The sequence below is a fragment of the Bos indicus x Bos taurus genome, chromosome 10 (assembly GCF_003369695.1).
Source record: "Bos indicus x Bos taurus breed Angus x Brahman F1 hybrid chromosome 10, Bos_hybrid_MaternalHap_v2.0, whole genome shotgun sequence".
In the NCBI taxonomy this organism is placed as follows: domain Eukaryota; kingdom Metazoa; phylum Chordata; class Mammalia; order Artiodactyla; family Bovidae; genus Bos; species Bos indicus x Bos taurus.
Genome location: NC_040085.1, coordinates 98,019,428 through 98,046,667, shown reverse-complemented (window position 1 = coordinate 98,046,667; position 27,240 = coordinate 98,019,428). Strand labels below are relative to the sequence as shown.

General features: G+C 39.0%; 1 protein-coding gene across 1 annotated transcript in view; it reads left to right on the top strand.

Moving 5' to 3' along the window:
- Window positions 1-27,240, top strand: part of SIMC1 (SUMO interacting motifs containing 1) — an 83,631-nt gene that overhangs the window by 41,280 nt on the left and 15,111 nt on the right. Inside the window, exons 3-7 of the mRNA XM_027552646.1 lie at window positions 1,020-1,252; window positions 2,036-2,105; window positions 6,407-6,561; window positions 14,046-14,198; window positions 16,162-16,290. Coding sequence (XP_027408447.1) covers window positions 1,020-1,252; window positions 2,036-2,105; window positions 6,407-6,561; window positions 14,046-14,198; window positions 16,162-16,290 — 740 coding nt within the window. The remainder of the gene's footprint in view (window positions 1-1,019; window positions 1,253-2,035; window positions 2,106-6,406; window positions 6,562-14,045; window positions 14,199-16,161; window positions 16,291-27,240) is intronic.

Here is a 27,240-nt window from a genome sequence, read left to right as displayed (position 1 = left end):
TCTCAGATTTTGAAATGCTTGCTTGCTTAGTATAAAACATTTTAAAGTATATAATGTTAAAAAATAATTACCCACATGATGTTATCAATCAGCATTTATTAATATTAATAGTTGGGTATATTTCCTTCCTTTTGGCCTTTTTGTAGGCACTTTAAATTTTTTAATAACTGGGAGTTTTAACAAAATATATATTTATTATTGTTGGTTTTGTTGTTTGTAGAGAGTATGAATGTAGAGGGTAGCAGTGAAGTAATAGCACCATATGAAACCAACTTCTGTCGCATGACAAGTACTTTCTCTCTAAATCTGTTTCCTTATGTATGAAATAGGAATAATAATAACATGTATTTCTCAGAGTTGTGAGAATTAAGTGAGAATGAATTAGATGTTAAAAAAATTATTGTTATTATACTATTCCCATATCAGACATTTGTTTTTCTTCTGATTATTTGTCTATTACAGAAAAAGTGAAAAATATAAAGGTACATACAGAGGAAAAAGTATCCATCATTTCACCACCTAGATAATGGAAAGTTTTTTCATACACTCTCAGTCTTTATGTGCATACTGTTTGAGGGTAGGGGCAAGGGGTGAAGCAGCTTAATATTTACTGTTGACTAAAAAAAAAATCAACAGAATTAAATTCTTCTAACAATAAAACATATTTAAAACATCTTTCTTCATCTTTTTGTTTTAGTATCTGATATAGTATCATAACTACCCCTAAATATCTTACCACCCTCACTTCAGAAGCAACTTAGGCTAGCTCTTGATTCTTGTACTTTCCTTTCTATGCTATATTTTAGTAGATGAAGTCATGTTTACATGTAGAACTTTGAATTCTTATTTAACTTAATATAAGCATTTCCCATATCATTAGAAGTTTTTTAGATAAGGCTTTCCAATCTCAGTTTTTCTAATTATGAATATTTCAAATGCTGTCTTCAACTTTTTCTAGGACCTCTTGCATTTTTGTCTATAGAAACCTATCCTAATTTATTTTCTTTTTATCTCTACAGAACAAGGGTCAAAAATTAGAACCTATCCCTCATCGAAGATTAAGGATGGTAACAAACACCATTGAAGAAAATTTCCCCTTGGGGACTGTGCAGTTTTTGATGGACTTTGTGTCACCCCAGCATTACCCGCCCCGAGAAATTGTGGCTCACATCATCCAGAAAATCCTGCTCAGTGGCTCTGAGACTTTGGATGTTCTAAAGGAGGCCTACATGCTTCTCATGAAAATTCAACAGTATGAACCTTGGCTTTTGGCAAATCTTTTAGGGAACCTGGACTCAGGGCACAATTTTCTCTTGCCTAAGATTTATTCAACTAAACATTAGAGAGGGTGACAGTATATTAATATTATTTGGATTGCAAGTGACAGGAAACTCAATCCAAACTGGCTTTAACAAATGATAAAAGAGAACTTAATGACCCATGTTACTAAAAACCTAGAAACCTAGGAGTAAGATGTGACTTAGTTCAGCTCCAAAATGGTTACCAATATCCATTTTTCAGCTGTACTTTGCTTTTGTTTCTAGGCTTCATATGGTGGCTTTCTCAGACACTCTTAATACAAGAGAGCATCCATTTCCTTTATAATCACGTTAGAGTTCTGAAATTGAGTTTTACAAATTTTAATTGGCATGATATAAGACATGAGTCTGTCTTTGAGCCAGTCATGTGAACTGTGGGACAGAATATCATGATTAGCTCAACATGCTTCATAAGCTTCATCCCAGGGTCCTAATGGGTGAAAGCCACTGGGCTAAGAGTAACAGTTGATTTCTTCAAGGCAAATTTGGAGTGCTAATGCCTCCCAAAAGAGAAGTAGATATTAGGTAGCCAGCAAAAGAAAATGAAGTTCCACTTCCCTCAGAGACATGGGTGGGAAAGAGGGTGGGCAAGAACACTGAGGATAAGAAGAGGCTTCTTGCTTCTGTCGTCTTCTATTGTTTCTATTGTCTTCCAGATCCCATCCTTCCTTCCACTGAAATCTCCAGAATTCTAACTGCTATCACTTGACTTTCAGGCTACATCCAGCTAATGCCAAGACAGTGGAGTGGGACTGGAAGCTTCTCGCTTATGTCATGGAGGAAGAGGTAACAACAGTTTGCATGCAGAAGTCTTTTGCAGAGGAAGTTTTAACTAGAAACAAAAGTGACAGTAAATCTGGTAGTACAGTCTTTGCCATTTAGCAAGACTTCTTTTAGCTTTTACTCCACAGATCCAGACCAAAATATTTTTATTGAGACGGTATGTGCTGTCTTCCAATTCGAGATTGAATATACTCATTTATCCCTCCCCTTCTTAAGATTTCACTTAAAATAACAGTAAATGAATAGAAGTTATGAACCTATGGCACTGAAAATAAGGGGAAAGATAACAGATTTGAATGAAGACTGGAAAAGCTAAAGGAAATGTAAAAGTGATGACTGATGAAGCTAGGCAGCAAAAGCTACAGGCTAGAACACAGGCTTGCCAAAAAGGAAGGAACAGAATTTTTGGACTTCTTCTATGGGCTTCGCTGGTGGCTCAGAGGGTAAAACGTCTGCCTGCAGTGTGGGAGACCTGGGTTTGATCCCTGGGTCGGGAAGATCCCCTGGAGAAGGAAATGGCAACCCCCTCCAGTACTCTTGCCTGGAGAATCCCATGGACAAAGGAGCCTGGTAGGCTGCAGTCCTACCAGAGCCTGGTAGGCTGGTATCGCAAAGAGTCGGACACGACTAAGCGACTTCGCTTTCACTTTCTTTCAGTGTAGAGTTGGTGCTCCAGAGAAAAGTCTACATCCTGACCTTTAGAGATCCCTGAGCTTAATTGCCAGCTTTCTGTCTACTTACCCAAAAGAACATGGATGGAACAAATTATTGTCAATTTAGAATTCTGTAGTCAACCAAGATATTGATCAAGTGTGAGGCTAGAATAAAGACATTTCCAGACATGTACAAGCTTGAAAAAATATTTTCAAAAGAATATACCCCATTTCATAGGTTACTTGAAGATATGCATACAAAGAATAGGGGAGAAATCAAAAGAGAAAGAGGCATAGGATCCAAAAGACACTGGATCTAATCCAGAAGTATAAGAAAGAGAAGTCCTGAGATTACCACAAATAGTAGACCTAAAGTCACTCCAGATTGGTGCAAAAAAACAGGGCTTTAAGAAAAGGATGATCTGGGAAATAACCACCAAGATGGTAGACGAGGACACTCCAGGCCCTTGTTCCCCAATGGAGACACCAACTTAACAACAATATGTGGGCCAGAATACCTTTGTGAAAACTCTAGAAACCAGTTGAGACGTTGCAGTACCCAGGCCAAAGCATAACCAAGAAGGGACTCCATTAAAAGGAGTAGGAACGTTTTTGGTATTTTTGTGTGTCCATGCCCTTCCCTGTACCCAGCCTAGCACAACGCTACTGGGAGGAAATCTCCCACACCCTGGCTTCCCTCTTGGGATGGAAACAAAGGAGAGAACATCAAGTCCAGTGTTCTGGCTTGTTATGGGGATAGTTTTTGTCTCACCTGACTCAGAACACTATTGAAAACCCTGGCTTAGTTTTCTGGCTGAAAAAAAAGATGAGCACTGCAGCATTTTAGAGCTTCAGAGAGTATGCATTTCCATAAACAGGTACTGGGGGAGTAAGAGACTGTCAGCTCTTGAGAAGAAACAAGGGCAAGCTGCTTGGGGAGTTAAGACAGATAAAAGCATACACACAAGCTCAGAGAAAACACATCTCCAGAAAAGTTCTGAGAGCACTGAGAACCTTTAGCCAGATTGATTGTTAAGGGCCTTGCCCTGCATGAACTCAGTGCATAAAGACTGGGAAAGTTGGTTGTTTTTTTCAAATGTTTAAATCTCAAAAGAAGATTACAAGGCACACAAAGAAACAGGGAAGTGTGGCCCAATCAAAAAAGTGAAATAAAGTTCCAGAAAGTGACCCTAAAGAAATACAAATCTCTCAACTTCCTGAGAAAGAATTTTTTAAAACCATCTTAAAGATGCTCAAGGAGCTAAAAGAGAACACAAACAAAATGAAGGAGGAAAATGATGCATGGACAAAATGAGAATATTAAATTTTTAAACTGTAGATAATATATTCTGGAGCTGAAAAGTGTAATAACAGAATTGAAAATTTCTCTAGAGGAGTTCAACAACAGTCTTGATCAGGCAGGAGGAAAACATATCAGTGAACATGAAGAAAGGTCTTTGAAATCATTGAGACAGAGGATCAAAAAGAAAACTGAAGAAAATTGATGAGCACCTGTGGGACTATGGTGCATCATTACGTGTACGGACCACACATACATTATGGGAGTTCCAGAGAAGGAATAGAGGGGGGCAGAGAGCCCAATGACCAAAGAACCTCCCAACTCTGAGGAGAGAAATAGACACACAGACTCATGAAGGTTAACACCAGTGAGGATAAACCAAGGAGACTCACAGCAAGAAACATTATAATCAACTGTCCAAAGTCAGACTTAAAAGCAGCAAGGAAAAAGTGAATTATCACATATAAGTGAGTCTGTATAAGTCTCTCAGCAAATTCTCAGTGAAGCCATGTAGGTCAGAAGGTAATGGGATGATGTATTCAAAGTTCTAAAAGAAAAAAGCTGTCAACCAAGAATACCATATCTGGCAAAACTTGCCTTCAAGAAATGAGAATGAGCAGCAGGAGAGAAGTGACACATTGATACAAGATCCTCAATAAGATTTCTCATCAGAAATGAGGCCAGAAGGTAGTGGGGTGATATATTTGAAGTGCTAAAGAAGAAAACTCAACCAAGATTCCTGTATCCAACAAAACTGTCCCTCAAAAATGAGGGAGAGGTAAAGAAACTCCCAGAGAAACAAAAGCTGAGGGAATTCATTCCCACTAGTCCTACTCAGCAGGAAATGCTGAAGGAAGTCCTGCAGGGTAAAATGAAACACTAAACAGTAACTTGAAGACATATGAAGAAATAGATGTTAGTAAAGGTAAATACATGGGCAATTATAAAAACTATTATGACAGTGATTTGTAACTCTACATTGGCTATCTATAATGTATTAAGTGACTAACACTTTTTTAAATTATTAATCTAAAAGCTAGTGTTATTTAACTTTGTAACTCCACATTGTATTTTCTACATAATTTGAAAGATTGAAAAGAATTATTGAACCTCCCTGGTGGTCCAGTGGTTAAGAATCTGCCAGCCAATGAAGGGGACACAGGTTCCATCCCTGGGCTGGGAAGATCCCACATGCCATGGGGCAACTAAGCCCTTGTGTCACAACTACTGAGCCCGTGCTCTAGAGCCTGCAAGCCATAACTACTGAAGCCCACGCGTCCTGGAGAGCATGCTCTGCAACAAGAGAAGTCGTCACCCACACATCGAAACTAGAGAGTAGCCCCCACTTGCAGCAACTGGAGAAAGCCTGAGCTCAACAGTGAAGACCCAGAGTAGCCAAAACTAAATAAATAAACCAAAATTTTTTTAAAGAATTATTAGTTTATTTTTGGTCACAATAAAGAGCTGAGCTTTTGTGTGTTATTGAAGTGAACCTAGTATAAATTCAAAGTATGATAATTTTAGAATGTTAAATGTAATCCCCATGGTAACCACAAGGATACTAGCTATAGAATGTACAGAAAAGGAAATTAGAAAAGAATGTAAGCATTTCATTACAAAAAAAAATCAACTAAAGGCAAAAGACAATAATGTAGGAAATGAGGGACCAAAAAACTATAAGGCATTTAGAAAACAAATAGAACAAGGCCAGAATTAAGTCTCTCTTTATCAGTAAAAGGAAACCAACAAATGCCTGCCTGGCTTTGGTAAGGTTCGGGTGATCACCATGTAAATCATGAGGAGACTGAGACTCGGAGCAGTAAGTTAAATAAGGAATGGGGCTGAGTTTCAAACAAACAAATAAATCAGGTCTCTGCATCACCAAAGCCCATGCTCTTTAGCTGCACTAGCTGGGCTTCAGCAATTAGGATCATTTCACCTGTAACAAAAAACCCAGCTCAGAGTTGCTTAAACAACAGACTGTACATCAGCTCATGTTACTAGAAGTTTGGCAGTCAGATGAAGATCATGGTGGTTTGACCTAGCAGCTTAGCAGTCATTTTTCTGTCTCTCTGTTCAGATATACACAGCTTAGGGCCTATCCTGAGAGTGGGGTTCATCACTGAGGTTCAGTGAGAGAAAGACTGACTTTTCAAGCTCTAGGATTGCCTTGTTTGCCCTGTTTTGTAATGACCTAGGTTGCTTGCTCTCTCCCACAGGCCTCTCTTTTAGATACAGACACACTTGTTGACTCATGCATCTTCCCTTGACTTGGTATTTATGAGAGCCCAGTGCTCAGTGTCCAGGAGACTGAGAGCAAATACTTATTTACTCATTTTTTTCTCCCCAAGGGACAAAACCTGCCCGGGCGAGTCTTCTTTCTGCGTTATGTAGTACAGACCCTGGAAGACGATTTCCAGCAGATCCTGAGGAAGCAGCGACAGCACCTGCAGCAAGCCATCGCAAGCACTGTGCTGTCCTGTGACAAGCAACCCCACAATGTCAGGTAATCAGCCATCTGAAGCCTGGGATGACAAGAGTCATCAAGTCCGGAGAACACAACAGGTGGATGAGATTGTCTAGTAACTAGATAATGTAACAGGGATAGTTATTATTACTATAAAAGTGAAAGTGTTAGCCGCTCAGTCATGTCTGACTCTTTGCAACCCCATGGACTCTAACCCACCAGGCTCCTCTGTCCATGGGATTCTGCAGGTAAGAATACTAGAATGGGTTGCCATTCCCTTCTCCAGGGGATCTTCCTGGCCCTGGGATCAAACCCAGGTCTGCTGCATTGCAGGCAGATATATAGACAGTCCTAGAAAAAAAAGCCTCAATGCCAACTCTGTGTCAGGTGCCAAAACTTGTGTGGTTTTTCCTCCTGAGACCATCAGACTTCCTTTAATCTATTTCAGTATTGTTCAGACAGCCTCAGGAGATACAGTGGAAAACATGAACTTGTGTAAAACTTCACAGCTGCTATAAGCCTAAATTTATTTCCACCCCTGTGAGTAACCCAGGATAAACCTCATTTGTCATTACTACTTTCTGAGAACTCTTTTATGATAATAGGTTACATGGAACAAGACACAATAAGGGAGCAAACACATGTTTTTAAAAATAAAATCTTCCACTGTTTCCACTGTTTCCCCATCTATTTCCCATGAAGTGATGGGACCAGATGCCATGATCTTAGTTTTCTGAATGTTGAGCTTTAAGCCAACTTTTTCACTCTCCACTTTCACTTTCATCAGGAGACTTTTTAGTTCCTCTTCACTTTCTGCCATAAGGGTGGTGTCATCTGCATATCTGAAGTTATTGATATTTCTCCCGGCAATCTTGATTCCAACTTGTGCTTCTTCCAGTCCAGCGTTTCTCATGATGTACTCTGCATAGAAGTTAAATAAGCAGGGTGACAATATACAGCCTTGATGTACTCCTTTTCCTATTTGGAACCAGTCTGTTGTTCCATGTCCAGTCCTAACTGTTGCTTCCTGACCTGCATATAGGTTTCTCAAGAGGCAGGTCAGGTGGTCTGGTTCCCATCTCTTTCAGAGTTTTCCACAGTTTATTGTGATCCACACAGTCAAAGGCTTTGGCATAGTCAATAAAGCAGAAATAGATTTTTTCTGGAACTCTTTTGCTTTTTCAATGATCCAGAGGATGTTGGCAGTTTGATCTCTGGTTCCTCTGCCTTTTCTAAAACCAGCTTGAACATCTGGAAGTTCACGGTTCACATATTGCTGAAGCCTGGCTTGGAGAATTTTGAGCATTACTTTACTAGCATGTGAGATGAGTGCAATTGTGCAGTAGTCTGAGCATTCTTTGGCATTGCCTTTCTTTGGGACTGGAATGAAAACTGACCTTTTCCAGTCCTGTGGCCACTGCTGAGTTTTCCAAATTTGCTGGCATATTGAGTGCAGCACTTTCACATCATCATCTTTTAGGATTTGCAATAGCTCAACTAGCTTTGTTGAGCCATCACCTCCACTAGCTTTGTTCGTAGTGATGCTTTCTAAGTCCCACTTGACTTCACATTCCAGGATGTCTGGCTCTAGGTGAGTGATCACACCATCGTGATTATCTGGGTTGTGAAGATCTTTTTTGTACAATTCTTCTGTGTATTCTTGCCACCTCTTCTTAATACCTTCTGCTTCTGTTAGGTCTATACCATTTCTGTCCTTTATTGAGCCCATCTTTGCATGAAATGTTCCCTTGGTATCTCTGATTTTCTTGAAGAGATCTCTAGTCTTTCCCATTCTGTTGTTTTCCTCTATTTCTTTGCATTGATCACTGAGGAAGGCTTTCGTATCTTTCCTTGCTATTCTTTAGAACTCTGCATTCAGATGCTTATATCTTTCCTTTTCTCCTTTGCTTCTCACTTCTTTTCTTTTCACAACTACTTGTAAGGCCTCCTCAGACAGCCATTTTGCTTTTTTGCATTTCTTTTCCATGGGGATGGTCTTGATCCCTATCTCTTGTACAATGTCACGAACCTCCATCCATAGTTCATCAGGTACTGTATCTATCAGATCTAGTCCCTTAAATCTATTTCACACTTCCACTGTGTAATCATAAGGAATTTTATTTTGGTCATAGCTGAATGGTCTAGTGGTTTTCCCTGTTTCTTCAATTTAAGTCTGAATATGGCAATAAGGAGTTCATGATCTGAGCCACAGTCAGCTCCCGGTCTTGTTTTTGCTGACTGTATAGAGTTTCTCCATCTTTAGGTGCAAAGAATATAATCAGTCTGATTTCGGTGTTGACCATCTGGTGATGTCCATGTGTAGAGTCTTTTCTTGTGTTATTGGAAGAGGGTGTTTGCCATGACCAGTGCGTTCTCTTGGCAAAACTCTATTAGCCTTTGCCCTGCTTCATTCTGTATTCCAAGGCCAAATTTGCCTGTTACCCCAGGTGTTTCTTGACTTTCTACTTTTGCATCCCAGTCCCCTATAATGAAAAGGACATCTTTTTTAGGTTTCCAGTGGTCATGTATGGATGTGAGAGTTGGACTGTGAAGAAAGCTGAGTGCTGAAGAATTGATGCTGTTAAACTGTGCTGTTGGAGAATACTCTTGAGAGTCCCTTGGACTGCAAGAAGATCCAACCAGTCCATTCTAAAGGAGATCAGTCCTGGGTGTTCTTTGGAAGGACTGATGCTAAAGCTGAAACTCCAGTACTTTGGCCACCTCATGCGAAGAGTTGACTCATTGGAAAAGAACCTGATGCTGGGAGAGATTGGGGGTAGGAGGAGAAGGGGACGACCAAGGATGAGATGGCTGGATGGCATCACTGACTCAATGGACATGAGTTTGAGTGAACTCCTGGGGTTGGTGATGGACAGGGAGGCCTGGTATGCTGCGATTCATGGAGTTGCAAAGGGTCGGACACGACTGAGCAACTGAACTGAACTGAACTGTTTTGAGAAATCTTTTATGATAATAGGTTACATGGAACAAGATACAATAAGGTAGCAACACATGTTTTTTCTGTAAAATCAGGGCTAAAGCTTCTGGAAGCTTCAGAGTGGGAAACTACCATATCCTTATAAAAGTAGGGGGAAATGTGGTTTCTAGGGTAGGGATCTCAGACTAGAATTTTCATCCTGGAACTACCCCCTTCTTTTGCTTCTTTTGGAAACCGTTCTCTTCATCACTGAGATTTTTGTCAGTCGTATACATTCTCATATGTTCTTGCATATTTGTTAAGAATAGTTTTCACAGGCCAATATGGGATATTGACTTATAATTCCTTTAATTAAAAAAGAAGGACATTTTATTATGTTTTTGAGTATCAGCCAGCTGGGAAAATTGAGGGCAGAAGGAAAAGAGGGCGTCAAAGGATGAGATGGCTGGATGGCATCACCGATTCAGTGGACATGAACTTCGGCAAACTTTGGAAGATGATGAGGGCTAGGGAGGCCTGGCGTGCTGCAGTCCATGGGGTCTCAAAGAGTCACACAACTGGGCGACTGAGCAATAACAATGACAACGGCTTTTTCTCCCTAGGTTTGCCTGCTTCCATCCATTTCCGTGGATGTAGCATTTTATGTAAAGTTTAAATGTTAATTATAGGGGTAGAAAATCAGTAAGTAGAGAAACTACAAGAGCACAGGATAGCGTAACTGGGTGTAAAATTGAAAAACTTTTAAAAGAGAGTGGTGGTTAAGTCAGTCTCCATGTGGCCCCTTAAGGGATTTTCTTTTCTTTTTAACTGTGCATACAAAGAGTAATCTAGTTCTACACAATTTAGGAAATATAGTTGTCGCCAGATGACCTCACCCACATTTTCTTTTCCCACAGGGGTAACTGCTTTCAACTCTTTCATTTAAGAGATTCCTTGGATTTAACTTCTTCATGGCTGAGTAACTTGCCTGTGTTGCTGATGTTTTATTGTTCAGTTCACTACAGTCGCTCAGTCGTGTCCAACTCTTTGCAACACCATGGACTGCAGCACACCAGGCCTCCCTGTCCATCACCAACTCCCGGACTTTACTCAAACTCGTGTCCATTGAGTTGGTGATGCCATCCAACCATCTCATCCTTTGTTGTCCCCTTCTCTTGCCTCCAATCCCTCCCAGCATCAGAGTCTTTTCAAATGAGTCAGCTCTTCACATCAGGTGGCCAAAGTATTGGAGTTTCAGCTTCAGCATCAGTCCTTCCAATGAACCCTCAGGACTGATCTCCTTTAGGATGGACTGGTTGAATCTCCTTGCTTGTCCACTGTTAGCTGTAATTGACTATTATTGACTATTGACTCCTCACCTGAAAATGAGGAGTTAGCTCTTTTTACTCTCTCCCTCTTCACACACACACACACACACACACTTCCCAGCCCCCACACCATAATATAGCTGAATCAGAATTTTGTTTAGATCAGTATTTGATGTTCTGATCACTATAACTGTGTGCTAGTCAGAGTTGAGCCCAGTACTAAACTTGATTACTTTTCCTTCCACTCATAACTTTTTGTTTTCCTCAGAGTTAATAATTGCCTCATTTTTAGTTTCCTCCTATTCTTTTGTATATCAGAAGTCAACCACAGATTCTCTGCCGTTTGATTTAAATATCCTGTCGTTTGTTCACACTTATGAGGTTCTTCTTTAAGGTCTGTGGTAGAGTACTTTGACCTCCTTTAACCTGGATTGGCTGTCCTCTTTGCCAAGTCTCTATCATAAATGTGAAATTCCCTTCACCTGTTCCCAGTGTTGGATGTGTTTCATATCTTTTCTTTCTTGGTTTACTCCCTTGTTTTGATGGATCAGTCTCCAGTAGCTTCTTAGAAAGGTATGTGGGAAGTAAAATTTGAGTTTTTGTATGTCTGAAAATATCTTTATCTTCCACACATTGATTCATGTGAGTATAGATATTTAGGTTACAAATAACTTTTCTACAGAGTATTAAAGGAAATTTTCCAAATTTCCCACTGTCTTCTAGCTTCTTGCTGTGAAGAAGCCATAGGCTACTCTGATTATTAATTCTTTGTATGTGCTTTGATTTTTTTCTCTGGATGTTTGCAGAATCTTCTTTTTTCCCAATATACTTGTTTTAGGTCTATATTCATCTGTTATGCTGGACATTCAGTGGGCCATTTCATATCCTTCATTTCTGGAAAATAGAGTTTTCATTGCTGTTACCATATTTTTAATTTCCAAGAGCTCTTTTACTTTTTCTTTAAATGTTCCTTTTTAAACTTAGTAAATAGGAATCTGTTCTTGTCTTTTTCTTTCATGGATCTGTGTCTTTTCATATCTTTGATGTTACTAATAATAGCTTTTGTTTTTGTTACTTTTCTGTATAATGTCTGTTTTCTCCAAGTTGCTCTTTTGAGGAGAGAGACGGGTTGGTTTGGGTTTTTTTGCCTTAATCTCTTCTGTTAGAATATGTCCATAGATGTTTGGAAAAATCTGGTGCTCTATTCTTGTTTAAGGGCAAAAAGCTGATCTGTTCACAGCTGATGGAAGCTCTGAATACAGGTAAGGACTTGTCACTTCTGAAAGACAGGTGTGGGAAGATGGCGAGGATCTCTGCACTGAGCACGCGCAGGTCCACTTACCGCCCCTGTTTCTGCTTTGATGCCTTTGTTTCCCAGCTGTGCCTGATATCCTAGTCCAGAGACCCTGTTTATCTCTCCACAGAGTTAACCTGTAGTCTTCAGGGTTGGAAAAGAAGATCTAGGGCTCTAAAAATTTCTTAAACAGATTATAAACCATTTATTTTTAAATTTACCCTCGTTTATCCTAACTTCATGGAAACCTTGTACTGCCTTTTAAATAGGATTAAATAGGATTACTCTTCTCTGCTGGTGGCTTAGGACTCAGCTTCCTCAATTCTGCCAAGTCAGTTCAAATGTATCCCTTTGCCAAAGGCATAGAGTTAGATTAAACATCATCTAAATATGACACTTGCCTGATTTACTTAGCTAATTGGTTACTCTGAATTTTGTAATCAGCATCTCTTACCTCACCCCTTCAATCAAAGGCTAGGACCTTGACAGTTACCTACAGCTAACCACACATCCATCCTCTATCACTCACTTTTACACCTTTTTGCATCCAAAGTAATTGGCATCCCAACTGTTCATTATTTTTTTTTAATGTAGTTTATTGCATCTATATGTGTTCCTATGAAGTATATATTTTTATTCTAGTTCCTTTTAGCTGTTTATAAGAGTATCATGCTGTATGTAATCAATTGGTACTTTTATTTCACTTAATATTATAGTATACTAAAATTTGTCCATATTGTTACCTATCCACTGTAGCTTATTCATTTCCACTACTATATAATATTCTGTTTTGTGAAATACTCATTTTCCTTCCAGCTTCCAGATTTTTACCATTATTATCTGCCTTCCTTTTTTTCCCTTCTTTGTGGATTTTTAAAACATTATTTACTATTAGTGAGATTTTAGAAGGCAACAAAATTAGATGTGGCCTATATGAGAAGCTTTTATCTCACAAATGCTGAGTGCCTACACCCTGTATAAAGTATGACTGCACTGAACATACTCTAAACTCTGGTTCAGTTCAGTTCATTCCCTCAGTCGTGTCTGACTCTTTGCGACCCCATGAATCACAGCACGCCAGGCCTCCATGTCCATCACCAACTCCCAGAGTTCACTCAAACTCACGTCCATTGAGTCGGTGATGCCATCCAGCCATCTCATCCTCTGTCATCCCCTTTTCCTCCTGCCTCCAATCCCTCCCAGCATCAGAGTCTTTTCCAATGAGTCAACTCTTCGCATGAGGTGGCCAAAGTACTGGAGTTTCAGCTTTAGCATCATTCCTTCCAAAGAACACCCAGGACTGATCTCCTTTAGAATGGACTGGTTGGATCTCCTTGTAGTCCAAGGGACTCTCAAGAGTCTTCTCCAACACCACAGTTTAAAAGCATCAATTCTTCGGCACTCAGCTTTCTTCACAGTCCAACTCTCACATCCATACATGACCACTGGAAAAACCATAGCCTTGACTAGCAGACCTTTGTTGGCAAAGTAATGTCTCTGCTTTTGAATATGGTATCTAGGTTGGTCATAACTTTCCTTCCAAGGAGTAAGCACTTTTTAATTTCATGGCGGCAGTCACCATCTGCAGTGATTTTGGAGCCCAAAAAAATAAAGTCTGACACTTTGTTTATTAGCCTAATAATAGAAAGCCAACAAGATTGTCTAATCCAACTTTCTGCTTTGTCAAGGCATGTTCCTGGTCAGGAAGCCACAGATAGTACTCTTTAACCTTGGAGGTACCTTTCAATAATTCTAACTTAAAGAAAAATGTTGACATTTTACTTATCTTTTGTAACCTTCCTGCAATTAAATGCAGGGTTTCCATTAGACTTGTAAAATATTGAAAATAGCCTAAGGGCTCCTCTCTGTTGCCTTTAGGGAAATCTAGGTGTCTAGGAGACCATGTTAAAGTTGCAGTTCTGAGCACCCTAACAGTAAGACAGAAATTTAAACTTTTTCTTTCTTATCTTTTTCTCCATTGCAGGGATGTCATCAAGTGGTTGATCAGAGCAGTAACTGAAGACAGATTAATCCAGCCCCCAAATGAGAATCAAACCTCTCCAGGAAAAGGAATCTTGAAGACCAGCAGTAGCCACCCTTCTTCCCAACCTAACCTGACAAAGAACGCCAATCAGCTGTAAGGAGCGGACAGAAGTTATCTTTCCTAGAGCTCTGGGGTTTACTGTGTTGGAGACTAGCACCACTCTCTACAAGCAGTTTCCCCAAAATTAACAGCTCTTATAACATAGGCTGATTCTTACTAAAAACTACCTTATTTTGACTAAAGGCTAAGTTCCTAATTCCAGAGGTAAAACAAAAGCAGATACTTTCCCCCTAGATGAACAGGACTTCACTAAATGAATTCACCAGCTGAAGTGGAGCAAAAGCTGAACAACCGTGCCCTCCCCTTCCTAGATTCCCAGGGACAATACAGGATCATGGGCAGTGGGCATTCTAGCAGTCTCTAATCCTCAAGGGCCTGGGTCTCTCTCCTCCAGTCCTGGAAGAAGAACAGCAGTTCAACCTGCAGGCTCCAACAGGTTGTAACAGCAGTGGCTCAGACCAGATCAGGTCCCATTCCCTCAGCCTGCACTGGAAAGAAATTCTGGCATTTCTTCTATGGAATTAAAAGTGGTCGTGGCATTTTTGGGGAAATGCCAGGATTTCATGGGCTGGAGCTGCCCTTGTACAAGTAACCTGCTATTCTATGTCAGTTATGTTTTTTAAAAAGCCAGTTAAACTTGATATTTCAAATACAGCATTTGTACCTAAATTCACAGTGCTATAATTTAGTTGCACTGATCGGATTCTTAAATAAGTACTATGGATTTTAACTAATCTAGGAGACAATCGTGTATCTAAAGGGAGTATGTTTTGGAACGATGAAGCGTTTGCTTGGGCAGAGTGGGGAAGGTCCTAAAGTAGGAAAATAAGATTATGTAAGAACCCCAGGATATAGACCAAGAGAGAGGCAGACACTGTTTCTTAAGAGAAAGCTAATATAATAATAGTAATTATAAGTAGATATTAGAAGAATAAAATTAGAGTCCTTGAAAATCAATTTATCATCATCTTAACAACAATAGGCACTGCTGTTTACCATTAACTAGTGCCTATATGCCAGATCTGTTACTCAGCACAACTTTATGAAATAGGTGGTGTTATTTCCCCTTTTTTGAGATGAGAGAGTTTTGACTCAGAGCAGTTTAGTAATTTGTCAAAAATTGAATAGCTTGTCATTGCAGAGCCAGAATCTCATCTGACTCTGGTCTACCTATTGTGTCCCTGGCTGCAGATTTTCTGCAAACAGAGCCCCTCTTTGCCTCACAAATAACGGCGCACATTAGAAAAGGCCAGCTTCAGGTGAGGCTCACCTTCTGAGGGGCTGCTCAGATTCCTTCCTTCAGCCTGGGTCTCTCCCACAGTTAGGTCTGATGGGAGAGCGGGTCACGTTTCACCAGTTGAAATTCTGACACTGAACTTAGGTAAAGATTGTTGTGAAGGAACCAGTAACAGGAGAAAACTACGTAGTAAATTTGTATTTTCTCCTATTAAAGAAATTCAGATAATTGTTAGTCATTCTGGAGCTGTTTCTTCATCTGTAGAATATAGAATTTTTAGGTTAGATATCCTTAAAGTTCTCTAGATCCTTAAGATTATATGTTCCTAGGGACTTCCTTGGCAGTCTAGTGGTTGGGACACCATGCTTCCATTGCAGGGGCAGATTGAGGAAGGTTCTAGAGGTTTGATCCCTGGTTAGGAAACTAAGATCCCACTTGCCTTGTGGCATGGCCAAATTTTTTTTTTTCAATAATTAGATAAGCAACAAGAACTCTACTTTTAAAAAGATTGTATGTTTCTATTTTCAAATTTAAAAGCAGCTTGCTTTTGCAGCGCAACCCCAGGTTCTGAGAGGTTGATAGTATGATCTGGCAAAAGGGATTCAGATAGGTGAAATTGCTAATAAAAGCATGCTGATGCTTGAGTAGTTCTCCCTGACCTAGTGTGTGCTTTACAAGAGCCTTTAGTACACTGGCGGGCACCTCATCCCAGCCAGCAGGGACCCTCCCGCTCATTTATGTTCTGTGTTCTGGACTCAGGATTATATGCCAGCTCCAGAGGATGCTGTCTATCGCTGTAGAGGTGGACAGGACCCCCACGTGCAGCTCCAATAAAATTGCTGAAATGATGTTTGGGTTTGTGCTGGACATTCCTGAGAGGAGTCAGAGGTGAGTCTTAGCTTTGTTTTATTTTTTGATCTGGGAACATAATTTCAAAAGAAAATTCCAAACAGTAGTTAAATTAGGAGGAAAAAAGGTAGAGAAATAGTTCTTGTCTCTTTAACCTTTGAAAGAAATAGTTTCTCAACCAACTGTTATTATTTGCAACTAAAGCATAATTTCTTAGGAAGAGGCAGGTTACCTTAAATGCAGCCCAAATTTCCCACTTTATCCATTTGTCTAATAACTTTACTCATCCCTCAGGTTTTCAGCTGTTAAGCACTACCATCTTCTCTGACCCTCAGCCAGAGAGCCTGGTATAAACGTTTACTAAAGTCTTGTTGGGTGAAATAGGCCTGTTCATATGAGGGGAAGAAGAGGTGATCCAAGAGTGAATACAGTTGTACCTGTAGAATGAGCCCAGATATCAAGAGTAAGGAATTCACTTTCTCTAAACATTAATTAGTGAAGCATTCCATTAGGAAGAGACAAAGAAATAAGAGTTCTTGGCTAGGACCAATGATTCCTCCTTTGAACCAGTAATTTTAGAATCCAAAGGAAGGAAAATAAGCTACCATGACTGTAATTTCATGAACAGTTGCTGGGACAGGAAATAACTATGGGAGAGCCTCTGTAGGGTGGTGACCCTTGAGGGAATCTCTGTCAGCTCCTTGTCTGCTTCCCACACCATCCCCTAAGCTCCCAGTTGGTAACCAAGACTACTCTTGTACATTTCTGGTTCCTCTGTTAGAAGAAAATGTCATTCCAAATAGAATTGTAATAAAGATTTAGTTAAACTATCCTGCTAAGATTAAGACAAACATTTATTGGATCTGTACAATGTGCCAGTCATTGTTACATTAATTATCTCATGTTTGTATAAAGCTTTATAATGTTGTTCCCATTTAACAAATGAAAAAAAATACTCTAAATAGTTAAATAACTAGCCAAAGTTTACATTGCTAATCAGATTTAGAATCCAGATTTAAACCTAGGACTTCCTAATTGCAAGGTCAGTTCAAAGAAGGCAGTACGTTACAATGGTCAGCCAGAAGGAAGCATTCATAAAATCACGCTTGCTGTATCGCTTCGTTAGTATTACGTTTGGATCCAGCACCCATACTGTTTATTTATTTATGCCCAGATTCTAGTGAGAGATGGGAAAACTAAGGAGTGGGTAACTGTAAACAAATTTAAACTAAACATAGACAAAAATAGTTTAAATGAAACCTGGTCCTAATTTAAAACTTTTCAGGAAGGGAAAATTTGCAACCACCCCAAATTATACTAGAAGATACTTTATATGGCCTTACCTTTTAATCTTTTAAAGTTTATGTATAGTTTACATGCAGTTAAATGATATAAACTAATTTACACAGGTATCATTCCAAAGTTCTGACAAAAGTATAACTTATATGACCTATTATTTTCCAGTGGCTCATTGATAGTGGTAGAAATCGTGCAGCCTTGCTGAATTCAGTTATTCTAGTAGGAATTTTCTGTGATTTCCTTAGAATTTTCTATATACACAATATATATTGTCTGCAAATAAAAAGTTTAATCTCTTCCTTTCCAATCTGTATGCCTTTTCCTTCTTTGTCTTACCCTATTGCAAGGGCTGATACCTCTAATAGAATGTTGGAGAAGTGATAAGAACAGACATCCTTGCCTTATTCCTGATCTTAGAGGAAAAATATTCAGTCTTTGACCATTAAGTATAATATTAGCTGTGGATGTTTCATAGGTAGCCATTGTCAGATTGAGGAGGCCTCCTTCTTTGTCTAAGATATTCAGTGTTTTGTGAAGAATAGGTATTTGAATTTATAAAATGTATTTTGTTCACCTTTTGAAATAATCATAGTTTTTCCTCCCTCATTCCATTGATATGATGAATTACATTGATTGATTTCTTCGTATTATAACCAACCTTGCATTCCTGGAATAAAAAACCCTACTTGATTGTGATATAATATTCTTTTCTATTGACAGATTCAATTTGCTAATATTTTGTTATGGGCTTTTTCATCTGTGTTTACTAGAGATGGTAATTTTATTTTTGTATAATGTCCAACTTCACTTATATTTAAAGAAATGCATATAAAAAATAAATGTAAATTAAAACTACACTGAGATACTATTTCTAACCTATACAAATAGTAAAAATTTTAAAGTACTATAAAACACTCTGTTAGTGAAGGTTTGAGAAAGCAGGTAGGTGCCCATACATTGCTGGTGGTAATGAAAAGTGGTACAAGCATTACGGCTGGTGGGGGGCGGGGGTGTGTGTGGTGGAATTTTACAGTATCTAACAAAACTAAATGTACATTACCTCTTGACCCAGAAAAATCATGTGTAGGAATTTATCCTAAAGATACATGTTTAACAGTATGAAAATACATATGCAAAAGGATATTCACAACAGCATGTTTGTAATTGCAAAATACTAAAAACAACCCAAATTCCCATACATACGACAGTGGTTGAATGTCTGTGGTACATCTACACAATGAAGATGTAGCTATAAAAAAGTAAATATTAAAAATAGGAGCATAATTTTTATGAACTGTTTTCCAAAATATATTGTTAAGTAAACCAAAGCGAAATACATAGATTATGCATAATAAATACACATATAAGAAGGAGAACATTTTTAATATACATGATTATAATTGTAAAAAAAAAAAAAGAAGAAGAAGCAAAGTTAAGATAAATGCAGACCAATCAAATTGTTTACATACAAGGGTAGATGGGCTGGAAAGGAGCTAGGGTGCTGGGCTGGAGTGATAATGACCTTAATAGTGGTATTAATAGTATAGTACTTCCTGAATATACTTCTTTGTATAGTTATAACTTTTAGACTTTTAGAACCATGTTATTGTTTTATATACTCAAAAAAGAAAAATAAATCAGTAAGGAAGTTGGAGGAGAGCCTAACAAACAATACAAACAGAAATTAACCTGTGTTTTAAATGAATTATTATTCATTTAAATGGGGCTGAGGGGTGAGGGTTGGGGGGAGGACAAGCCCAAGCAACTTTTTTTTCTTTACTTTATATTTTTAAATAAAGATTCACAGGAAGTTGCAAAAACTAGTAAGAGCGGTCCTCTATACCCTTCACTTACTATCCCCTAGTGGTTACATCTTGCATAACTGTAACAATATCACACACAAAAAATTGACATTGGTATAATCTACAGAACATATTCATATTTCACCCAGATTGCACTCATCATATGTAGTTCTAAGCAGTTTTATCACATGTGTAGCTTCATATAATCACCAAGACAATCAACATATGCAGAACTGTTCCATCACCACAAAGATCCCTGCTGCTGCTGCTAAGTCGCTTCAGTCGTGTCCAACTCCGTGCGACCCCCAGACGGCAGCCCACCAGGCTCTGCCGTCCCTAGGATTCTCCAGGCAAGAACACTGGAGTGGGTTGCCATTTCCTTCTCCAATGCATGAAAGTGAAAAGTGAAAGTGAAGTTGCTCAGTCGTGTCCGACTCTTCGCGACCCCATGGACTGCAGCCCACCAGGCTCCTCTGTCCATGGGATTTTCCAGGCAAGAATACTGGAGTGGGTTGCATTGCCTTCTCCACAAAGATCCCTAGTACTACCCTTTTACGATAACTATTCGTCTTCCCCAGCCCATCCAAGTAAGTTAAAACGCAGTATTTGGACTAAATACCCTGAGGCTAAAGACAAAAAATGAAGTGTAAATAAATATTAAACTCTAGTTAGTAAATTTCTCTTTCACAGAAAGTATTAGCAATTCAAAAACTATCTTATGTGTATTCTAGGATTAAACACTTAAATGTATTGTGGATAATGAGAGCCAAGTTTCTCAGTCAGAGAAGGGAGTTACACATATGAAAAGGAAAAAGGATTGAAGGAACCCTGTGGATTTGGAGGCATCAATATGAACTTGTGGTTCCTAATAAATAGATAGATATAGGAATAAATGTAGATGTGTCAGCATTTATATATATATGTGTGTGTGTGTGCATTCATACATTTCTTTCCTACCTCTACCCACTAAGAGAGCTTAGGAACAACTACACTCTAGTAGCAATGAGCAGACCTAGTACTCAGATCTTTGTTTCTAAATTCTAGTTTACACTAAAAGGAACCAGAGTTTGTTAAGACATGCCCGATTCCAGACCTGAGATAAAGTATAAAATGAGCCTAGAACATCTTTATAATGAGGAAATGAGGAAATATTCAAGGAATGTTCAGAACATGACAAAAGAAGCTTAAAGATCTTCCACTGGCTAAATCTGAGATAATTTGAGTATCAAAATAAATATTGACAGTAAAAGACTACAAACTGTTGTGTAGAATAATAACCCATGATTCTAATACTGATAGGAAGGAAGAGAAAGGACTCTCTTCCTTATAGTAGAAAGCCAGCTAATAAATATAAGAAGAAATGATAATCTGGGGGGAAAATACCATTTGGCATGCATCATAATAAGAATGAATTCAGGTATGACAGGGTACTAAAATGATGGAATTTGTGGCATACCAAAATATTTGCATAGTCTGAAAGTATATTCTCACAAGATATTAATTATGAAGTGAAAACTAACTTTACTATGGAGTCAAGTAATCAGAGTTAACACCAGCAGTGGGGCAAACGGACATCATATGCTCCTTGATAGGATGCACACAACATTTTTGCAGTCCTCTTGCCGAAAAATGCATAACCTCCATCAAATCATGGATAAATATCAGAGAAATCCCCAATGAGAAATGTTCTATGCAAAAAACTGAACTGCACTTTTCCAAAATGTCAGTGTCATAAAAGACAAAGCAAGAATGAGGAATTGTTCCAGATCAAAGGACACTGAAAAAAACAGGCAACTGAATGCAGTGTATAACCTGCGATTTTCTTTTGCTATTAATAGCAACATGAGGACAATGAAAAGAATCTGATTAAAGTCTACGGTTAATATAATACTGTTGCATTAAGATTAATTTTCTGTGTTTTTTTTTTTTTTTTTTGTCATTGTACTTGGTTACCTTAGAAAATGTTCTTGTTTTTAGGAATTATACACTGAAGAACTTTTTCACTTAGTGTAGTTCTCTTGGGATTCATTCAGGTTGTGGTATCTTTTTTTATTGCTGAATAGTATTCCATGGTGTGGGTATACCTTTGGTATTTTTTTTAAACCATTTTACCCATTGAAGGATATCTGTGTTGCTTCCAATTTGGGACTATTATGAATAAAGCTTTTATAAACATTCATGTACGAATTTTTGAATAAACATAAATCTTCATTTCTCTGGAATAAATGTCAAGGAGTGCAATTTTTGCTTTATATGTTGTTTGTTAGTTACTCAGTCGTGTCTGATTTTTCACGCTCCTGTGTACCATAGTCCCCCAGGCTCCTCTGTCCATGGGATTCTCTGGACAAGAATACTGGAGTGAATTGCCATTTCCTTTTCCATTGCATTGTATGCTGCTGCTAAGTCGCTTCAGTTGTGTCCGACTCTGTGCGACCCCATAGACCGAAGCCCACCAGGCTCCCCCGTCCCTGGGATTCTCTAAGCAAGAACACTGGAGTGGGCCGCCATTTCCTTTTCCAATGCGTGAAAGGGAAAAGTGAAAGTGAAGTCACTCAGTCGTGTCCAACTCTTAGGGACCCCATGGACTGCAGCCTACCAGGCTCCGCCGTCCATAGGATTTTCCAGGCAACAGTACTAGAGTGGGGTGCCATTGCCTTCTCCATTGCATTATATAGTAGCTACTTACTTAGTTTTTTTTAAGAAACTGCCAAACTGTTTCTTTTAGTGGCTTTACCATTTTACATTCTCCCCAGCAGTATGAATGATCCAATTTCTCTGCATCCTAACCAGCATTTGGTGTTGTTAAAACAATTTTTAATTTTTTTTAGCTATTCTGATAAGTGTATGATGGTATCTCGTGATTTTCATTTTCATTTCTTTAATCAATAATGAAGTTGAGTATCTTTCTATGTGCTTAATTGCCATCTGTATAACATCTTTGCTAAAATATTTCTTTTCTCATGTTCTTAACAGGGTTTTTGCTTTTTCCTGTTTTCAGAGTCTTTATATTTTCTAGATATAATCCTTTTCACATCTGTAGTTTGCAAATATTTTCTCCCATTCTGTAGTTTGTCTTTTCATCCTCTTTAACAAGATCTTTCACAGAGCACGTTTTAAATTTTGATGTAATCTGTCTTATCAGATTTTCTTTTACGGAAAATGCTCTCATGCCAAAGATTCCTTGGGATTGTCTGTGTAGACCGTCATGTCATCTGCAAGTAGGGAAAGCTTTAGTTCTCTCTTTCCAATCAGTATGCCTTTTATTGCCTTACTACACTGACTAGAACTTCCAATATTATGTTGAATAGCAATGGCAAAAGCAGACATCTTTGCTTTGGTTATGATCCAGGAGAGAGTAGACATCTTTGATTTGTTCATGATTTAGGGAAAAGCATTCAGTTCATTAATTAATTATTGATTAATTAAAATATCAGTTCATGATTAATTATGATGCTAGCTCTAGGACTTTTTTTGTAGATGTTCATTAATAAGTTGAAGAATTTCCCTTCTATTCCTTGTTTTCTGTTTTTATCGTGAGTTGGTATTAAATTTTATCGAATGCTTTTTCAGAGATGTTTTATTTTTTTAATGGTTGCTCTTGGAATTACAATATGCGTTCTTATTAGAGTCTACCTTGAATTAATACTGTATCATAACATGTGATGTTAAAATCTTAATAGCCGTCTTTTCATTTATCCACTCCTGTCCACTGTTTGTGCTATTGTTGTCATGCATTTTACTCTGGGATGGAATCATGTTTTTGCTTTGAACAGTTGTTTTTAAAAGAAATTCAGGGATGCGGGTGGGGAACACTCTTTGTTCCGCCTATCTGTGATATTGTAACCTATAATAACAAATATATTTATAAAGGAAGTAAGTGTTAGTCCTCAGTCATGTCTGACTCTTTGTAGCCTGCCAGGCTCCTCTGTCCATGGAATTCTCCAGGCAAGAATACTGAAGTGGGTTGCCATTCCCTTCTCCAGGGGATATTCCTGACCCAGGGATCAAACCTGGGTCTCCCACATTGCAGGCAGATTCTTCACCATCCAAGCTTGTATGTGTGTGGGTTTGAGAGAGACCTTTGTCCTGTTCCCGGCTCTTTGGGAGTTTTTTAAGTGATAAGAGTAATTAATAAAGTTATCTTTTGTTCTGTTAATGAGGTATCTCTCAGAAAACCACTTGGTGACCTGAAAGTTGGGGGCTGGTTGCCAGGGGAACCGTGTGATTAGAGAGTGGAACTCTCCGTTCCAGCTCTCCACTGCCCTCCCTCTTCCCATACCATCCCCTCCTGAAGGGAAGGGACAGGGGCTGGAGGTTGAGTTCAGTTATCAGTGGTCACTGATTTAATCAGCCATACCTGTCTGATGCAGCTTCCTTGAAAACCCCAAAGGACTAGGTCCAGAGAGCCTCCAGGTTGGTAAATAGGTGGAGATTGCCTGTAGAGTGATGCACCCAGAGAGCATGGAAGTGCCTTACCTTTGCCCCGCGCCTTATACATCTCTTCCATTGGGCTGTTCTTGAGTTATACCTTTTATAATAAACTGGTAACCTAGTAAGCAAAGAGTTTGAGTTCTGCAAGCCGCTGTAGCAAATTAATCAAAGCTAAGTGGGTGTCCTGGGAACCTCCCATCTATAGCTACACGGTTCAGAAGCACACAGGTTGACAACCTGGACTTTCGGTTGGCATCTAGAGAGAGAGTGCGAGGGCAGCCTTGTAGGACTGAGCCCTTAACCTGCGGAATCTGATGCTTTAGTATTAAAATCGAGTTAATTGGTTAGTGTTGCTGGAAAAAACACATGTCAGATCCACACAGTTACCATTTTTGGTGTTCTTTCTTTCTTGACTATCCAAGTTCCATTTGGTATTATTTTTCTTCCATGTAAAGAAGAGAAATATTAATTTCTTCTCTTCTTCTCTTCTTTTAATATTTTTTGTACTGCAAGTCTACTTGTAATGCGTTCTTTCAGCTTTTGTTTATCGGTGTATGTTATCTCACCATATATGAATAGTGTTTTTACTTGATATGAATTCTGGATTGATAGGTGCTTTTCCTTAGTTTAAAGCTGTTCACTTTCTTCTGGCTTGCTACTGGGAAGTCATTAGAATTTCTTACTGTTGCTCCCTTTTATGTCACGTGTCTTTTTTCCTCTGGCTGCTGCTCTTTTTTTTCCGTCTCCTTGATTATGGTAACTAGTTGTAGTTTCCATTATGTTTACCCTGCTTGGGGTTTATTGAGATTCTTGAATCTGTGAGTTGATATTTTTGATCAAAGTTTGAAATATCTTGGGCATTTTTAAAAAATTTTTTGGCCTGAATTCTCATCTTCTGGGAATTCGAGTATATATATGCTAGGCTGTGTCTCACTGTTCCACAGAACATTATGGCTCTGTGTTTTCTACTTTTGTTTTTTGTTTGTTTTATTTTGTTTTGACTTGTCTTTTTTTCTCTCTCTGTTGCACTTCCTCCTCCTTGATTTTTCTTTTCTTTTGTGGTGCCTAATTTGTTGGTAAGCCTATCCAGTGGATTTTTTTTTTAATTTCAGATATTATATCTTTCAGAACAAGAGCTTCCATTTGGTTCATCCTTAGAGTGTCCATTTCTCTCTGCTGAGAGTCCCCATCTATTCATTTATATATCTTGGTTAGTTGGTTGGTTGGTTGGTTAATCTTAAGCATATTTATAACAGCTGTTCTAAAGTCCTTGTCTACTAATTCCAACATTTATGGCATCTATTGGTCTGTTTCTGTGGGCATTTTGATCCTGGTTATGGATTCATTTTCCTGTTTTTTCCCTTGTCTAGTAATTTTTTTATTGTATGCCTAACATTGTGAATGGTCCGTTGTTGAGAATCTGAAATTTGCTGACTTCCTTTAAAGAGTATTGACTTTCAATCTGGCAGATAGTGATTTCTTAGCAGATTAGCTTTCTCCTTTTGAAGCTTGTTTCTAGGAATTGTAAGGATAATCTAAAGCAGCCTTTCTTAAGAGACTAATGTCCTGTAGCTTAGTCTTCTGGGGTTGCATCCGAATGCCCAGCATGTAATGAGATTTCTCTTCTAGTTCATTGAAACCCCATCTCTCTCAACACTGGGCACTTTCCCGAATCCCCACTCCTCTCACAGCCCTCACTAACTGTTCTCTCCCAGGCTTTGGCTATCTTCCTGTCCGTGTGCCAAGGAGGACCATTACAGATATTCCAGCCACCTCAGCTCCCCTGACCTCCAGTCTCTGCTCTGCCCGACAAATCCGCTGCTTTCTGTTTAGGACCCATACTTTCCTTGGCCTTAGGTAGAAAGTGCCCCCAGCAGGAAATCTAGGGTAAACACGGGGTTCACCACCTTTGTTTCCCTTTCTCTCAAGAACAGTAGTCATTTGCAGTAGCTTATCCAATGCCTGAAAATAGTTATTTCATATATTTTGTTCAGGTTTACAATTGTTGATAAAAGGAGAGTCAATCCAATACCAGATATACTTGTTAAGGCTGGATCTGGAAGTTAGCCTTCCTCTCTGTCTTGTTTTTAAAAATTGAATTTGAATTGCTATAGATAATTGTACCTCCATTTCCTACTATGTCCAACACATTAAAATTACTTTCTTGTCCTTTGTATATTTCTGGGTTTGCCATATTGGATTATAAAACCAGGACAAGTGCAGGCTCTGGAGTCAAAACTGGAAGAGAAAATACAGTTTGAAATTAAAAGTTATTGAATAGATCAACTGTCTGTAAAAGTCATATACCAAATGCAGAGTAGAAATTAGACTTTAAAAGAATTTGGAGAATATCTTATGAATGTAATAATTTGGAGTCCTTTGTATTAAAGAAAATTTGTCAGAGAAGGTATAGAATGGTACTAAAAAATACATTAAAGAGATCAAATGGATTTTCATAAATATTTTAGACTTTTATACTTTAGAATGGTAAGCAAAGGTTTTAAAATTATTTATTCTGCTTTTTAAAATTTTGCTTTTACACTAATAACACGTGTCTGGTGGAAGAGCAAAAGGAAAGGGAAGAAGAAAATAAAAATGAATAGATACTTTGTTATTTATCATTGTTATAAGCGGCAGTGGCACCAAGAGCCCCCTATTTTTCCAAATGTTGCCCCACTGCAAAGGGACAGCTGTAGAAGAAAGAACCCTGCTATCTGGGGCAGGTTCTATTGCTGCCGTCTCCTTGTCTGCTCCCTGCCTACTCCTCAGAAACTGCTCTGATGCGCAGACCTGGCAAGAACCACCAACCAAACCTGCAGGCAAAAGCCCTTAGGCAGTCCAGGGATGCACCCTGTGCATCTGAGATTCATCAGAGTCTGGGAGGGAAGCCCACACTGCGTTTAGAACAGTGAGTGGGATTCACCTTCCCGAAGCTCAGCCCTCGTTTTACAGCTCTCCCTCTCAGAAGCCTCTGAGTGTGCTCCAGCCCACCCTCGCTGGCCAAGTCCCTCGGGGACTCCTCGGTCCTAGACGCTTGAAGTTGAAGAAGGCTGTGGTGCCCCAGATGTGTGTATCTCTTGGCCTCTCGCTTTTCGCCATGTGTGTCCTGGCATTGGAGCGCCTCTTACCTTGGGCCTTCCTTACTCCCCTAGCTCACTGCCGCCCGTGCCACCTCCCCCGCCAGAGGCTGCTCCCAGCTCCGACCGAGTGTGCTCTGCCGTCTGCGCCACGGGGGCACCACCACACCGTGTACACACTGGCCCTGCGCGTCAGGTTCCTGTGGCACACTTCTCGCCCCTGTTCAACCATCAGCTTTTCGAGAGCAATACCCTCTTTTATTCCTCTTAATAATATTCCTCCTTTGTGCCAATTATGGCACTTTATGGCCATTCAGAAACATTTCATCTTACGATTAATTCTCTTGGTTAGAGTATGCTGTAATTCTTCAAGTGTCCTA